Source organism: Myxine glutinosa, chromosome 1 (assembly GCF_964187855.1).
Source record: "Myxine glutinosa chromosome 1, kmMyxGlut1.1, whole genome shotgun sequence".
In the NCBI taxonomy this organism is placed as follows: domain Eukaryota; kingdom Metazoa; phylum Chordata; class Myxini; order Myxiniformes; family Myxinidae; genus Myxine; species Myxine glutinosa.
The window spans coordinates 134,105,413-134,123,967 of NC_136261.1; the positions used below are offsets into that span (position 1 = coordinate 134,105,413).

Here is an 18,555-nt window from a genome sequence, read left to right on the forward strand (position 1 = left end):
GAGGGAAGATAAGAGATGGTGGTGAACAGCTGTTTTAAAGACATGGGGGGAGGAGTGGGATTGAAGAGAGTGAGGGAGTTTGTTCCAGAGGTGGGAGTAAAGAGGAATGAAAGAGTGAAGGTGAGCAGAGAGTCTTGATTTTGGCAATTTCACCAGAAGAGGGTTGCTGGCAGATCTTGTGCGACCTGTAGGAGTATTTGGGGGACAGAAAACAGACAGGGCTGGGGGGGATAGGCCAGAGAGGAGTCGGTAGAAGACAGAAAGACCACCAACCTGCCTGTGGTGAGTGAGTGAAAGGCCCTCAGAGATAGCTTCATCGCGGGAGATTCCAATGATTCTGAAAGCTTTGGTTTCAACAGCGTGAAGCCGAGCTATGTGTGAGGCAGGAGCACCAGCCCAAAGGGGAGAGTAGTATTCCATTGAGCTGCAGATGAAAGCCTTATATGTGGTGTGCCAAGCTCAGGTGTGGTGTGCTCAGGTGTGCTCAGGTGTGAGAGAGCTCAGGTGTGCCAAGGAAGGACTTCGCACGACGGAGGGTGCCCAGTCGGCGACTGGCTTTGGAGGCCAGCTTGGAAATGTGATTTTCCCAGGAAAGATCATGGCAGATTGTGAGACCCAAGGGCTTGAGTGACAGAACTTCTTGGAGAGCGTTGTTGAGAAAGTAGATGGGAGAGTTGTCCAGTCGGTCTTTTCGGAGAGTCATAGTAAGAGTGAGATTTGTCAGGATCGAAAGACATGTTCCACTTGTTTGACCAGTTTGTGATTTTGTCCAGGTCTGCAGAGAGTGAGGAGGCTGCAGACTGCCGGTCTGAGGGATGAGGAATGGAGCGGCAGAGAGTGGAGTCATCAGCAAAGAGAAATAGAGGATTTTCCAGAGAGTCGGAGAGATCATTGATGAAGACCAGAAAAAGCACAGGGCCCAGAACACTGCCGTGGGGAACTCCAGCCTGAACAGGAAGGGGAGATGAGAGAAATCCATGCAGGGCCACACGTTGACTACGACCAGAGAGGAAGTCCGCAAGCCATGCGTGGAGATTTCCATGGATACCAGAGGAGGAGAGTTTGGTGAGCAGAACTGGGTGCCAGACCGTATCGAAGGCACGTGATATGTCAAGGGAGACAGCTCTGATTTCCTGTTTCGCATTGAGGACCTCCATCCATTGTTGAGACAGCAGAAGCAGAATATCCAGAGTAGAATGACCTGGTCTGAATCCAAATTGATGATCGGAGATCAAGCCATTGGAGAAGAGGAAGGATTTGATATCCCAAGCAATGATGGATTCCATGACTTTGCTGATAATTGGGAGCAGGCTGATTGGTCTGTTGTTGCAAGGATCTGTTTTCGCACCTTTTTTGTGTAAAGCTGTAATGTTTGCTGATTTCCAAGATGCTGGCAGATGACCTTGAGCAAAAGAGAGGGTGAAAAGAACAGAGAGAGGGTGAGATAGAGCGGCAGAGCAGGCTTTTAGGACCCGTGGGCTGATGCCGTCTGATCCAGTTGCAGAATCAGAGTCGAGGTTTGACAAAAACTTATCCACCTTGTCAGCAGAGAAGGACACAGAGTCCAGGAGCAGTTGGATTCGACTGGGTAAGGTGGGAACAGAGAGAGATGGGTTTGGGACACACGATTTTGAGGCAAACACAGAGTTGAGGCATTCGGCTTTGTCACGTTCGTTGTCAACTGTGTTGCCATTTGAGGTTATGGAGGGGATGGAGGGGGAACAAACACCAGAAACGGATTTTGACCAGACGCCACCAGGATTTGGAGGAAGGAGACAGGTTTGAGAGTTCATTCTTGAGTGTGGAGAGATAGTGCTTCCTGGCACTCCTGATGGTAGACACACACTTGTTCTGAGCTTGATGGAAGGAACTGAGATTGCCTTCAGTTGGATTAGCCTTCCAAGAGGCAAAGGCAAGTTGTTTCAGGGCAACTGCCTCACCACAAGATTCCATGTACCATGGATGGGAGGAAGGGTATGTCAACTGAAGATGAGATGGGATAAATCTGTGCATGAGAGAGAGCAGTTTACTTTGGAAGAATTCCCAGGATGAGTTGATGTCAGAGGCAGTAGAGATGGGAGACCAGTCCAGATGATTTATGGTTGGTTGAAGACCGTGCCAGTTGGCCTGAGTGAAATGCCAGACTTGTCGGCGCTGAGGAGGCTCTCGGAGAATGGCCAGAGAGATGTCCACTTTAACAAGCATATGGTCAGATGAACCGATTGGAGCAGAAGAAGAGCAGCAGACATTTGCAGGGAAGTTTGTCATAACCAAGTCTAGAAGAGAAGATGCTCCATTGGCTGATATCCGGGTCAGGAAATTGACATTGTGTCAGTCCCAGTGAGTCGCAGAAGTCCTTTGCTGAGGTGCCATGGCTGGTGAGAGATGTACCCACACCCATCCAGCTGGCATGATGACAGTTGAAATCACCACATGTGAGGAAGTGAGAGTTGGGATGAGTCGATATAAGTTTGTCCATGTTATCAGACAGCGAGATGTAGATGGAGTCATCACTGTTTGGTGGGCGGGACAACACACATACAGTCACGTGAAAAAGTAAGTACACCCCATGTAAAGGTTTGACTTTTTCAACATATTTCAACAATATGGATCGATAAAGATGATATAATAAAACAAATATCATGAAACATTTACATTTTGTAGTCCATTGTATAATTTAAATAAACATAAATGCAAATTTCGCATGTGGAAAAAGTAAGTACACCCCTACATTTATCACTACTTAAAATACCTAAAATTATAATCAGTGCACCAGCTCAGGTGCAAATGATTAGAACATCGTTAGAGAGGATCTTGGAGGAACCTGTCTTATTTAAACCTCAGACATTTAGTTTGGTTTGCTCTTTGTTGTTGAAGTGTGCGGCGTCACCATGCCTAGATCAAAAGAGCTCTCGGAGGCCTTCAGAAAGAAGGTTATGTATGCCTACGAGTCTGGGAAGTGATTTAAAAAGATCTCCACACAATTTGAAATCAACCATTCGACTGTCCGGAAGATCATCTACAAGTGGAGAAGATTCCAAAAAACTGCCAACTTGTTCAGGCCAGGCCGCCCCAGCAAGTTCAGCCAGAGAGCAGACCGCAAGATGCTGAAAGAAGTCTCTAAGAACCCCAGAATGTCATCACGGGACCTACAGGTAGCTCTTGCCACTGTTGATGTCAAAGTGCACGAGTCTACCATTAGAAAGAGGCTGCACAAATTTGATCTACATGGGAGGTGTGCCAGGAGGAAACCTTTGCTGTCTCGAAAGAACATCAGGGCAAGACTAAAGTTTGCCAATGAACACCTAGGCAAAGACCAGCACTTCTGGAACAATGTGCTCTGGAGAGATGAGTCAAAGGTAGAGCTATTTGGCCACAGTACCTACCAGAAGACATGTTTGGCGAAAACCAAAGACAGCATTTGACCACAATAACCTGATACGAACTGTAAAGCATGGTGGTGGAAATATTATGGTTTGGGGCAGCTTTGCTGCATCATGGCCTGGGCAGCTCACCATCATATAATCCACTAGGAATTCTTCATTGTACCAGAGGGTGCTTGAGGATAATGTGAGGCCATCTGTCGGAAAGTTGAAGCTCAACCGAAGGTGGACCTTGCAACATGACAATGACCCTAAACATACCAGTAAATCCACCAAGGAATGGCTGAAAAGAAAGAAATGGAAGGTTCTGGAATGGCCAAGTCAAAGCCCGGATCTAAATCCCATCGAGATGTTGTGGGGGGATTTGAAACGAGCTGTGCATGCAAGTAACCCCTCAAACATCGCACAGCTGAAATAATTCTGCATGGAGGAGTGGGCAAAAATTTCTCCCAGTCGATGTCAGAGACTGGTAGACAGTTATAAGAAACGCCTACTTGAGGTTGTTTCTGCCAAAGGGGGCAATACCACCTATTAGAGCCAAGGTGTACTTACTTTTTCCACATGCGAAATTTGCATTTATGTTTATTTAAATTATACAATGGACTACAAAATATAAATGTTTCATGATATTTGTTACATTATATCACCTTTATCTATCAATATTGTTGAAATGAAGATCAAATAGCTGTATGTTGAAATATGTTGAAAAAGTCAAAACTTTACATGGGGTGTACTTACTTTTTCACGTGACTGTATGAACAAAAGGCGGGAGTGAAGGGGAAGCCTTAGCCAGAGGTACTCCTGGGGGTGAGCTGGAGAGAGGGCAGTGCAGGGAGAGTGAGGAAGAGAATTTTTGATAAAGATAGCAACCCCATCTCTTTGTGGATGGTGTTTCCCCCCCCCCCCCCCCCCCCCCCAGGATTCCTGCAAATAACCTCATCTCATCCCACTGCTTGTATGAATGCATGCCTTGGCTGTACATCTGGTTGGGGACTCCCTCAATGGTCATCTTCACCTTGGTGATTTTGGGGTTGTAGAATGACTCAGTGTCTCTACCAAAGGTTTTATTTGCTCCTGGGTCTTCAAACAGCCATGGGATGCCTTGCATGCTGTGGGCGGGGGGTGTTCATGTTGATGTTTCTATTGTTGCTTTTGTTCACGGGAAGCTTCAGGTGGTGAAGGACTGTGTCGTAGAAGATTGCAAGGGGGCTGGTGTACTGACTTCGAATTAACTACGACAGCTCCGGGTGCGTCATCATATCGTACTCGAGCGAGATGTTCTTGATGGAATAGCTGGCTACCGCATCGTTTTCTGTCTTATCATGCGTGAATAGTCATTAAACCTGAGATCGTACTCAAGTCTGTTTCCCAAGGCAACTGGGAGAACTGCATGTGGGACTCAAGCAGGTCAAAGTCCAGCAGGATGTTGAAACAGCTGCCATAGGCCTCTGCGATGGCTTAATTCACCTTCTTAGTGGATTTGTTTTTCACTCCGATTCTGTGCCTGGTTACATTTCAGTTTTTGCTGGTGTCAATGCCCTGGTAGGCTGCGTTTTTTTGCGCTTGCGGGATGTTTCCAAAGGTCGCAGTAGCATTCGGAGTCATCCACACTCATCACCTCGTTGCCTCTAATCTTGATTGTAGTCTTTTTCATGATTGCGCAGCATTGGTTCTGGACTACAGAGTGGTTGTCTCCCTTGCTGGACATCGGCAGGGAGATTCTGAAGGCTAGACGTGTACCCTTTCTTGGACGATCACATCGTGGGGCCCAAGATTCGGAAATTGCACCAGCAGCTGCTCATTTTGATCAATTTTCGAGGGATTGTTGGTGATTACCACACTTTATTGAGTGCCCTTAAACCCCCAAGGGGGCTCGTAGTCATTGTCCATTGTTCACATTCACCCCTCCGATCCTTTTGGAATTCCTCTGGCTAGATATACTTCTCTGCAACCACCGAATTTATGTTTGTTTGTGTGGTGTACTGCCCACGTAAGGGTGGTAAATCTATAGTACCTCTATTTCCACAAACATGGATCAACTCATAGCCATCCATCCCAATTCTCTGTTCCTCGTCTGCAACAATTTCAAATGCCACTATACCCGTTGGATGGGTGTCAGCTCTGCAACCATCATTGTTGGCATTGCAAACAAGTCTGACCCAAACTTTAAACTTCCCAACATCGATCTCTGCAACTGGTATGTCCACCCTCCTTGACATAGTACCTAATGGCTGACCTTCTATCCAACCTCTCCTGATCCTCTTCTGCCCCTCATGGCTCTTCTGACCATGTTCTTCTCACAGCACTTATCTCACTCACTAAGGAGTCACATCAAACCTGCAGAATATGCCTGCTTGCACAGCCCAACTGGTAGGAACAAGGCTGGTGTTTGCTTAACGGTTAAGCTGGCTGGCTTGAGATGTTAGTGTCCTGAGTTTGAGCCCCCATCATGCCATTGAATAACACCAGGTGGGTTGACTCAGCCTGTCATCCTTCCGGGGGCATCAAAATAAGTACCAGCTTACTGGTAATAGGGGCACTGCATCAGCGGCATAGACATGCCTCCAGAAAATGAAGTAACCAGCAGCCACAGGTTGCACACGAACCACCACCAGCTGGGAGGAACTGCGATATGCCATCGCACAAAAGAATTGGACTGCCATCACCACGTCCTCTGAAATTGATTCTGCCACTGAATGTTTTCATTGAGGTCTACTTTCTTTCATGCACAGACTTATCTAATCCCTTCAGCAATCATCTTGAAAATATCAAGCCTGAACTCTTCAACCAGCCTTTTTACTCAAAGCTGTGGTGGCACCTTGTAAGGTCTGTCTTTATTGTATGCTCCCATTGCCTCCCTTGACTCATCTGGCAGCAGATTCTGCTTGAGACAACACAGAATGTCTCGACTCAGTGTTTCATATCTCATATACCCAACCATCCCATTCTCTCCCCATCTTTCATCCTCATACCCACTGTCTACCAGAACTTGGGCCTATAAGGTCCTGATTGGCACGACACAATGGGGGTAAAAAATGGGGGTAAAAAATGGCGCCCAGTGCCCATGTTCTGTGGTAGAAGTCATTGGGACCTCCATCTGTGGCTCAAGTTTGTGTAGGCAAATTCAGTTAGCAGTTTGAAGACCCATATCATAGGAACTTTTTGAGCTGCAGAGTTGAAATTTTGCATGGGTTCATTTGTGCCCTCTTTCTTCCCAATTTCAGTAAAGTGTGAGAAGTTGAGATTTAATTGATGTCTTGTTTTCCTATGGAATGATCCAGTTTTCATAGATAGAGTTGGGCATACCAGCACATGATCAATCGTTTTCAATCTCGGCATGGGAGATTGATTGACTAGGTTTTGCAAATCATTTCATGCAGAATTTCAATTACATCCAGCAACTAATCTTTCTTGTTAATAACCCTGTCTTTCCTCTTATTCACAAGTTGAATCAATCAGTCAAAACTGTCAGTTTCACGTCAAAAGTCTGTGTGATGTTATATAATTAAACAATAAATTCTGTCTTTATTCGGTGATCTTTTCACAGGCATCACAAAAGAAAGTTCCAAGTATCAGTGGGATCAGTCAGCATATGAAAATGAACTCCCTGTGCGCTGTCGAAACACAAGTGGAATTCTCAGTAAATCACGTATTGGCTCTGGTATGTTCCACACAACACACAATTGATTCTTATGCACCTATGAGTGCACAACTCTGCTTTGTCTATTCATGTCTTTGTCTATCGTTGGTTGTCTCTTCAGGTGGCCGTGGAAAATGTGTGAGGCACAATGAAATGTGGTACACCCCAAATGAGTTTGAAGCCATGGCTGGACGTGCAAACAGTAAAGACTGGAAGCGCAGCATCCGCTATGGTGGAAGGCCCTTGCAGTGCCTCATCAAGGTGGGCTGCGTGCATTCAAAGGGGAGAGACTTGGTATTGAGCACAAAGCACTTTCAGCCTGCATGTACAATTGAAAGGGCATTCAGAAAACTTACCTTTATCACGAAACGATTGAATAATTTTTCACATCAAAGTGTATTTGCAATTAATTTTTTGGGGATAATCAAATGTAAGTCCTATTTATGTAAATGAATGAATAAAAGATATGCTCATGAGAGGTTAATCAAATGATTTTCCAAGCGGTCATGCAGGATCGCGCTTGCAACACTCGAGCCTTGTTGAATAATAATTGCGAAGTTCAAACGTGTGAGCATTTTGCAGTCTTTTCATTTGAATGCATAGAGCTTGTTTAATTGAGAAACCAATCGTGTTTGAAAAGTAAGTCCAAAGCAGACTTCAAACCCTTTTTATTGGCTTTAATCATGTCAACTTCTTTCAGCAAAAGTGTTGGCTTGACTTAATCGGCCAAAATCATTGTGCGCTCCCTAACATTCACGAATATTTAGTGTTCTACAAAATGACTGTCATCACACTTTATTTTTACTTCTTGTTTTCTTTATTAGGGTTTAATATATTTTTCTATTTTTTTTATAAAAACAAATTTTTAAAATAAAAAAATCAACAAAAAAAATCAATACCCAAACCCATCCCTCTCTGTACCCACCGTACCCAGTCGTACCCAGGCTGGACTCTGTGTCCTTTCCTCCTGACAAGGTGGAAAAGTTTCTGTCAACCCTCGACTCTGATTCTGCAACTGGTCCTGACGGCATCAGCCCACGGGTCCTAAAATCATGTTCTTCTGCTCTTTCACTCCCTCTTTCTGTTCTCTTCACCCTCTCTTTTGCTCAAGGTCATCTGCCATCTGCTTGGAAATCAGCCAACATCACCGCTTTGCACAAAAAAGGTGCAAAACAGATCCCAGCAACTACAGACCAATCAGCCTTCTCCCAATTATCAGCAAAGTCATGGAATCCATCATTGCTTCAGATATTAAATCTTTCCTCTTCTCCAATGGCTTGATCTCTGATCATCAATTTGGTTTCAGACCTGGTCACTCTACTCTGGACATGCTGCTTCTGCTTTCTCAACAATGGATGGAGGTCCTCAACGCCAAACAGGAAATTAGAGCCGTCTCCCTTGACATTTCACGTGCCTTCGATACGGTCTGGCACCCTGCTCTGCTCTCCAAACTCTCCTCCTTTGGTATCCATGGAAATCTCCACGCATGGCTGGCGGACTTCCTCTCTGGTCGTAGTCAACGTGTGGCCCTGAATGGGTTTCTCTCATCTCCTCTTCCTGTTCATGCTGGAGTTCCCCAAGGTAGTGTTCTGGGCCCTGTGCTTTTTCTGGTCTTCATCAATGATCTCTCTGACTCTTGAAAATCCTCTCTATCTCTTTGCTGACGACTCTACTCTCTGTCGCTCCATTCCTCATCCCTCAGATCGGCAGTCTGCAGCCTCCTCACTCTCTGCAGACCTGGACAAAATCACAGACTGGTCAAACAAGTGGAACATGTCTTTCAATCCTGACAAATCTCACACTCTTACAATGTCTCTCCGAAAGGACCGACTGGACAACCCTCCCATCTACTTTCTCAACAATCCTCTCCAAGAAGTTCTGTCGCTCAAGCTTTTGGGTCTCACTATCTGCCATGATCTTTCTTGGGAAAACCACATTTCCAAGCTGGCCTCCAAAGCCAGTCGCCGACTGGGCATCCTCCGTCGTGCGAAGTCCTTCCTTGGCACACCTGACCTCCTCACCACATACAAGGCTTTCATCCGCAGCTCAATGGAATACTGTTCCCCCCTCTGGGCTGGTGCTCCTGCCTCACACCTTGCTCGGCTTCACGCTGTTGAGGCCAAAGCTTTCAGAATCATTGGAATCTCCTGCGATGTAGTCAACGCCGAGGGCCTTTCACTCACTCACCGCAGGCAGGTTGGTGGTCTTTCTGTCTTCTACCGACTCCTCTCCGGCCTTGCTCCCCCAGCTCTCTCTGTGCTCTGTCCCCCCAATATTCCTTCAGGTCACACAAGATCTGCCTGCAACCCTCTTATGGTTAAACTGCCAAAGTCTAGGCTCTCTGCTCACCTTCACTCTTTCATTCCCCATTTCTCCCGCCTCTGGAACAAACTCCCCCACTCCCTTCAATCCCACTCCTCCCTCCAGGTCTTTAAAACAGCTGTTCACCACCATCTCTTATCGTCCCCCATCGAAAACCTTGATCTTTTCTACCCCCGGTAATTCACCCCAGAGTCCTTGCAGTGTTCATATGTTTTAATCCTCTCCCACCTCCCCCCAAGTCCTCCCGATGTCCCTGCTCTCAAATGTTGTGTTTGTGTCCTTCCCCCTCTTCCCCCTCTCTTTTGTGTCCTTCCCCCTCTCTCCCCATCTTGTCTGCCGCTCCCCTTGTTTTTTGTGTTTTGTGTGTCGGTTTGTCTTTTTGTGTGATTAATGTTAGCTTTTTCACGAGCCTCGATCTTGTATACAAAAAAAAAAAAAAAAAAAAAATACATTTTTTGATTACTCCCGCCAGGGAGTAATGCATTTGATCGTGTCCATCCGTGTGTGTGTTCGTGTGTTTGTGAACAAGATATCAGGAAAAGTTCTAAACGGATTTGGATGAAAGTTGGTGGGATGATTGCCCTTGGGATAAGGAGGAATTGATTAGTTTTTGGTGAAGTTCAGGATATTATTCCGGATCCAGGAATTTTTTGGGGGATTTTTTTTTTCTGTTTTACTGCATTAAAGCTTTTATTCTTATTCTTATATGATGTTTTTCTCCTCTAATTCTGAGATATATCAAAATAAATTCTCTGACAGTTAGGGCCTACTTTCATTTTGATTTATTGTTTTGGGGAGATGGGATGTTAAACAAAACGTATTATTCCAACTTGACCCACGGCGGGAGTATGCGCATTACTGAGTGGCGTTCTAGTTATTATAATATTTTTTAAAATTAAATTTTGATAGATGAAAATGTCCCAGAAAAGAGAACCGTTGGCCAAATTTCAGCTCTCTCGGACGTATGTAACCTAGAAAACGAACAGCTGAATGATTTGAAACGGGACAAACAAACAAAGTTCAGATTAAGTTAAATAAAAGTGTGTAATAAGGCAGTGAAGAAGTTAAGAAAATAATTACTACTTAATTAAACCGAGGGCTTAATTCTGGTTTGCAAAATGAGTTGCATAATTGCATGCAAAATGGCGAATTTTACTGCTGATGCAAGTGATTTTATTTTTAATCTGACAAATTATTTAAAGGGTGATCCTTTGAGCCTGCAACTACAATTTTTTTCATGCACCTCTTTCAGTTATCTCTTCTGGATTTGATTCCTGACTGAATAGGATACGATATGTTCCTGTTTCATGTCCCCTCATTTTGTCTGTGTACTGATTGTTGCAAAGATTGTTGCAATGTTGCATGCAATGAACCAGGATGACTGCTTATAGGTTGGGAATCAAACCCTGTCTAGACAGCTTAGAAGTGAGTATGCTACTTCTGAGCTATCCTATCAACCTGTGGAATATTAAATGGTACCCAACAAATTTCAATTTCAGACTTTTTAATAACTTCTAGGAGCTTTTTTCTTTCAAACCTAATGATTTTGATTTTGTGTACTGTCGTGTATTTTCAACCTCTTTATTTTATACTAAGACGATCCAGTTAATGACAAACTTGTTTGTTATATCATATTCCTGTAAATTTGAACTCAAGGTGTTCTTGCTCAGCCATCCCATTCACCTTTCATAAATACAAATAACAAAACAATAATCATGATAATTATTAATACAGCACTGCAGTATTTCATACGTTTTTATTTACAAAAAATATGCATGAGGAGTGCTTTACAATGAGCTAACTTGTGGCTCTGTAAATTTGGAAATGAGCCTCAAATGGGAACTTGGATTATGGTTACAAACTCTTGTCAGTAAAAATAGATACATGTCACTCACTCATTCACTCACTGACCAATAGCACTATTGCAGAAGCATTTTGTTTTCCTTCAGGAACATGCGAGCCTTTTATGTCACCCAAGAAAATCATGGAAACAGAAAACAGAAATAAATATATCATGAAAAAGATGTTTGTTATGGTTTGTACAAAGTAGATATTAACCTGTATAATCCTTTTTTGTATTGCGTCGAGGCTCGTGGAGGAGCGAGAACACAGAACGCATCAAGACTTAACAGAACAACAATAACAGCAGAAAGAGAGGGGGGGGGGGGCATTTCAATAGCTGGGTTGAGGGACAAAATAGTGAGAGATTTGGGGAATAAGGGAAGTGGGGAAGTAAGAGGGCAAGGGGAGGACACAGGGTAAACAAGATGGATACAGCTGCAAACTCTCGAATAAAGAGGAGGAGGGAAAGCTGCAAGCTCGGAAAGAGGTGGCCTTGAAGGAGTTAATAGGAGTAGGAAAGATCATGTTTATGGATGAGGAATGACCTGAGATGGTGGTGAACAGCTTGTCTTGATGAATCTTGCCTTGGACGGAAGAGGGAGATTGAAGAGAATGACGAATTTAGTTCTACAGATGAGAAAAAGAAGAACTTAAGAGTGGATGTGAGCAGTGAGTCTGGATTTTGGGAGTTTCACCAGAAGGGGGTTACTGGAAGCCTGTGTACATCTTGTAGAAACCTGGGGGGAGTGTGGGAAGGGAGGGACAGAGCATGGAAATGGCAGAGGATACAAGACCAGAAAGGAGGAGGTAGGAAACAGAGACCACCAACCTGTCTGCAATGTGAAAGTGATAGGCCCAGAGAATCAGCTTCATCACAGGAGATTCCAATGATTGTGAAGGTCTTTGTTTCCACGGTGTCATGCTGAGCAAGGTGAGAGGCCAGGACACCAGCGCAAGGTGAGAGCAATACCCCATCAAGCTTTGCGTGAAGGCCTTGTAGGTAGATAAAAGTTCAGGTGTGCCAACGAAAGGCTTTGCACGATGGAGGACTGCCTTTGGACTCCAACTTAGATATGTGGTTTTCCCTAGAAAGATCATGGCTGAAAGTGAGGTCCAAAAGCTTGAGTTGTCTGAACTTCCTCAAGAGGGTTGTTAATAAAGTGGAGTTTCGGATTCGCTAAATGGTCCTTTTTGCGACACAAAGTGAGAGTATGAGATTTGTCCTGATTTAAAGACATTCCAAGTGTTTGACCAGCTCATGATTATATCAAGGTCTGCATAGAGGGAAGAGGTTGATGCCTCCTCTGATGGATGAGGGATGCTACTTTGGCAGAGGGTACATTCATAAGCAAAGAGATAAAGAGGATTTTCCAGTAAGTCAGAGAGATCATTGATAAAGATTAGCAATAGGACCGGGCCCAAAACAATGCACTCCAGCCTTAACAGGAAGAGCAGATGAGAGGATCCTGTTAAGAGACACTTTTGTTACAATAGCCGAGGAAGTCAGGAAGCCATGTGTGGAGGTGCCCTTTGATGCCATAGGTAGAAAGTTTGCAGATCAAGGTGGGGTTCTAGACTGTATAAAATGCTCGAGATATGTCTAGAGAGACAGCCGTGATCATGTCTGACATTGAGGGCCTTCATCCATTGTAGGTAGAGCAGAAGCAGCATGTCTAGGGTGGAGTGACTGGGACTGATGGCCAGAGATCAGGCTATTGGAGAAAAAGAAGGATTTAATGTCAACTGTGAAGATGGATTCCATGACCTTGCTGATGATTGGAAATAAGCTCAGTCTGTTGCTAAGGGGATCGGTTTTGCAACATGTTTATGTAATGGAGTGATGTTGTTTGACTTCTAAGCATATGGAAGATGACCGAGGACAAATGATGTAATGAACAGAGCAGAAAGAGCATGTGCAAGAGCAGTGGAGTAGGTTTTTTTTGGACGTGTGCTGATGCCGACAGACTTAAAAGGGAGAATATGAGGGGGAGGGATGCTGGAGAGGGTGAAGCAGAGAAGGGGTGGGTTGGGAGGATGTGACTATGTAGGAGATGACACAGGGGAGGGTACTGACATGGAGGGCTTTGACACCATCATGGATGTGAAGTGGAGCTGATGGACATGTGCAGGCAATCTCAGCAAACTGGACTTCTCATGATTCCTAATTTAGATATGTGGAGACAGACCTCATGGGAGGAGTGAAATGAATGGTTGTTGAAAGCACATGGGAAAGTATTGCTGTAGGTATGGAGGAGAGGGTCGTTTGACCGAGCATTTGTGAGTTCGACAGATTTGGGAAGGAAATTTTGTGACGAAGAAGAGGAATAGATATTGAAGTAGAAGAACATGTGGGGTTTTCCTGAAGGAGAAATATGGCAAGTGAAGCATTCCAAATATTATTGAAAGCTTTTAAGGTATGAAGCAAATTCATTAAATTAAGGTGAATGTTACTTCAGTTGGATGGTATTGAGAAAGGAGAGATCATGAAGGAAGGAAATACAGGCAGAATGAGTTCATGATTTTGTTTGGAGTGAATTTTTTTTAAATGAGGCGGAGTATAAGATGACATGGAGGAAGGTCAAACGACAATACTTGGTATAAAGGAAGCAGAACGAGGCACACATCGTCGGAACAGCGACAGAATTTGTATGCCCACTAGCTGAGGCCTTCCAAATATGCGAAACACTCTCAGTGACATGAAGACAACACTGTGTACACCATAACAAGGAACGGTTAAACACGGAAAATCAGGCAAAACACAAACAGCAACACAGGGACGAAAATATAACAGAGATATGACGGATCTGGTCTGGTAAAGCAAACTTTGATGAACTGGAAGGAGGCACTGCAGGAGTCAATGTCCAACATGCTCGAACCTGGAGCCGGAAGTCCAAACCGGAGAATTACTAATTTATTTATATGTGAACTACCAGAATGCAAGTCACACACAGACAAGCTTCCTTATAAGCAGTAGAGGTAAGGAAAGTGTCCCATAACAACAACAAACAGATGCACAGACAGACAACATGAAGAGACTATCCAAATTATAAAAGACAGCATTAATCATCTCTACATTGGACATAATGCAAGTTCAAAGGTAAATAAATCAATTTATTGTTAAACTAGCAGAAGTACCGGGCTTCGCTCGGGAGGTTTCATGGGAATTTGGGTTATGAGTGGGTTCCCAACAGCCACTCGGATTTTTTTTTATTCCAGGTTTACTCCTGTAGGCATTTGCCACCTTTATGGCGAGGTGCACCCGCCTTGACACGATACCGTCATTGAGTATTGTGACCTTTTTTTAGAACTAAGAGCTTGCCAGACTCGCAGTCCAGCCACACTCTAATAGCACCACCACTGATGGTCCGCAACTGCTTATTAGTCATAGCTTATTTCGCAATTGACCTATATATCTATAGGACATTTTGGATAATTTAGCCCCACTTATGACGGGCAATTTCACTTCAGCACTTCAGTATAGACAATGTTGTGAGTCGTTGCAGTTGGAGTGTAAACAAAAAGATTGCAGGGACTTCCAACTCTGGAACAGCCTACATATAGCTGACCATGAGAAAAGCAAGACTCTTCCAGATGCAATCCTGCCACTGTTAATGTTTGCCCTTGTGATTTGTTGATAGACATGGCGAAACTGACCCTGACAGGAAACTGAAGTCTCTTGAACTGCAAGGGTAGGTCAGATGGTATGAGAGGAATGCGAGGAATGAAGACGTCCTCACCTTTGCCACTATCAGTGAGAATAGTGGCCTCAATAACATGGGGCATTAATTTCTTGACCACAAGTCTTGTGCCATTGCACAGTCGAGGCTGATCCAAATTGCGTAGCAGCATTATTGGTGTTCCTACTTTAAGTTCAAGCCGATGAGGAGGCAGGCCAGGTGGTTCTAGCGAATTAAGAAATTCAGTGGGGTAATTTACAACTTCAGATTGATCAACAACAGTGTCAACAGATTTGTATGTACGTGAGTCTCCAGGTATTGCTTGCAAAAGTTGCTCGTTTACTGCATTGACTGTGGTGTTTTTTGGTGCCAGAATTGCCCTCTCGCACAACCATTTGTGGTTTTGATAATGGTGCTGTAAGTTTGGGAACACCTTTCCTATCAAATCGTTCACTGAAATGACCACAGTGCTGATAGCAGCTGGATTTATGGTACCATCAGCAAGTACAGTTACTCGCCCTTCTCCAAGCTGTAGCAGATTCTGAGCAAACTGAGCAAAAAGCTGATCACCAAAGAGACATGCTCTCATGTTTGTTGACAGGGTCATGGTCTTGACATGGTGCCACAAGAATGATGACTTCAGGCAAGCACGGATTTCATCAGCTCTGGTTCCCCTGGGAATTACAGGCAATGTCTGCCGAAAGTCACCTGACAGTAGAACAGTGACTCCTCCCATTGGGGCCTTGCAATTACACAAATCTTGCAATGTTCTGTCAAGTGCCTCTAATGCTCTTTTATGGGCCATTGTGCATTCATCCCAAACAATTAAGTGACATCTCTTTAGAACTTGACCAGCTCCAGAAGTTTTAGTAATCCTGCAAACAGTGGCATCATTGATGGCTAGGTCTACCGGAAGCTTGAATGCAGAATGGGCAGTACGACCTCCTGGACGTAAGGTGGCAGCAATGCCTGAAGAAGCAACAGCTATTCGCTTCTGTTGGCGAACTTTGACCTTAGGGACTGATTAAAGTTGGACTGTACTCTATACAACCCCCAAACCTTGGGTAGCTTTCACCCTTGTTTAGAATTAGAGCAAATTTCAATGATCAAATTGAAGAAAACAAAGTTGCACCAATTGCTTTAGAAACAGCTGCGAGTTCAAAGTAAAACGCGAAGGCTCGTACTGTACCACATGATACGTGACGGCTCTTTCTGATTTCCTGGCAGAGTACGTGTTGACGTCATACACTCCAGGCGTGCATCAAATACAAAGTGTCCGTTAACTTTCCGAAATTTGGCCGCTTTTTGGGTGGCATCGTAGTAGGGAAAACTGTCGCTTTTCGTTTGATAATGGGAAGAGGTGGGGAAAACGCTCGTTTTTTATGGAAAACGTTCACTTTACTTATAAAATAGGAATAAATCGGAGATTTTCGAACTTAGGAATAAATCGGAATAAAAAAATAGGAATCCCTACATCGGAGAAATAGGAATGATAATAATAATAATGAAGAAACGTGGCGAAAATGTTTGCTATTAAAATGAATGTTGAAGTAACGCCACGGCTTATATAGGATTATTAGGAGGGGCGGAGACATTAGGGAGGCGGAGACTATTTAAATTGTCCAATAGAAAAAGGGTAAAAAAATTTGACCCCTTCAAGAAAGGTCAAATATTTCGTGGTCCTGCCTTTTTGGGTTGTTTTTTTTGAGTTCGAGCAGAAGTTCGAGCAGAAATAGGAATAAATCGGAGAAATACGAATAATAATAATAATAATGAAGAAATGTGGCGAAAACGTTCGCTATTAAAATGAATGTTGAAGTAACGCCACGGCTTATATAGGATTATAAGGAGGGGTGGGGACCTTAGGGAGGCGGAGACTATTTAAATTGTCCAATAGCAAAAGGGTAAAAAAAATTTGACCCTTCCAGAAAGGTCAAATATTTTGTGGTCCCGCCTTTTTTTTTTTTTTTTTGAGTTCGCGCTCGGGGGGGGGGGGGGGGAGGAAGGGGTGCGATTTCAGTAATTTTAAAGACTGCCATTGGATTCCCCATGTAAAACTACCCCTAGTTGTGCACCATTAAGTTGTGCACTTTCACCAAGCCCATAACTCCTCCAATTTGGCCGCTTTTTGGGTGGCATCGTAGTAGGGAAAACTGTCGCTTTTCGTTTGATAATGGGAAGAGGTGGGGAAAACGCTCGTTTTTTATGGAAAACGTTCGCTTTACTTATAAAATAGGAATAAATCGGAGATTTTCAAAGGTGGGAATAAATCGGAATAAAAAAAGGAATAAATCGGCGAAATAGGAATAATAATAATAATGAAGAAACATGGCGAAAATGTTCGCTATTAAAATGAATGTTGAAGTAACGCCACGGCTTATATAGGATTATTAGGAGGGGCGGAGACCTTAGGGAGGGAGGCGCAGACTATTTAAATTGTCCAATAGAAAAAGGGTAAAAAAAATTGACCCTTCTAGAAAGGTCAAATATTTCGTGTTCCCGCCTTTTGGGGGGTTTTTTTTTTTTAAGTTCGAGCAGAAATAGGAATAAATCGGAGAAATACGAATAATAATAATAATGAAGAAACGTGGCGAAAACGTTTGCTATTAAAATGAATGTTGAAGTAACGCCATGGCTTATATCGGATTATTAGGAGAGGCGGAGACCTTAGGGAGGAGGAGACTATTTAAATTGTCCAATAGAATTCTAGAAAGGTCAAATATTTCGTGGTCCCGCCTTTTTTTTTTTCCTTTTTTTTTAGTTCGAGAAGAAGTTCGAGCAGAAATAGGAATAAATCAGAGAATTCGGAATAATAATAATAATTTAGAAACGTAGCGAAAACGTTCGCCATTAAAATGAATGTTGAAGTAACGCCACGGCTTATATAGGATTATTAGGAGGGGCGGAGACCTTAGGGAGGCGGAGACTATTTAAATTGTCCAATAGAAAAAGGGTAAAAAAATTTGACCCTTCTAGAAAGGTCAAATATTTTATGGTCCCGCCTTTTTGGGTTTTTTTTTTGAGTTCGCGCTCGGGGGGTGCGATTTCAGTAATTTTAAAGACTGCCATTGGATTCCCCATATAAAACTACCCATAGTTGTGCACCATTAAGACCTCGAAGTAGGCGCATACGGATTTGATTACCCAATGACACCACAAACAGACATCGCCTTTTATTATATAGAAGATTACACCAAACAAGTTGTGGTGAAATGAGATAACTTTGTCAAACCGTGCTTAAGGTCAATTAGGTGGAGGCTACTAGTTGAGCCCATAGGCCATGCAGCATAATCTTAAAATGTGGGTGGTGTGGGCAAACACACTCAAGATCAGACATGGATATCTTTATGTGCAAAGTCAACGTATGCGTGGTTAAATTAGATGGAAAATTGGTGTTGTTACTTTGTTGAGTTGTACTAAAGGCTGATTGGGGTCTCAATATTAAATAAGGCTTTCTCGGGGGTTGTCTAAATCTTGTCATTTGTTTCCTGTTCTGTTAATTACTTGTGAAAATCGAAGATGTTTCAAGTATATTGGTTGGTCATGTGCGTTATTCTGTTTGCTACTTGGCAATTTTTTTTTTTAAAGTATGTTGATCACTAAGGTTTGTGTGTTTGTTACTTGGCAAATCTTTTTTTTTTTTTTGCAAGTATGTTGATCACTCCGGCTTGTGTGTTTGTGTGTTTTTGTC

The 18,555-nt window shown here is 43.5% G+C and overlaps 1 protein-coding gene across 2 annotated transcripts in view; it reads left to right on the forward strand.

Annotated features, from left to right (window-relative positions):
* Window positions 1-18,555, forward strand: part of LOC137428758 (deformed epidermal autoregulatory factor 1 homolog) — a 242,802-nt gene that overhangs the window by 90,286 nt on the left and 133,961 nt on the right. For both annotated transcript variants that reach the window (XM_068118657.2, XM_068118662.2), the window contains exons 4-5: window positions 6,931-7,044; window positions 7,145-7,284. In XM_068118657.2, the coding sequence (XP_067974758.1) occupies window positions 6,931-7,044; window positions 7,145-7,284 (254 nt within the window). The remainder of the gene's footprint in view (window positions 1-6,930; window positions 7,045-7,144; window positions 7,285-18,555) is intronic.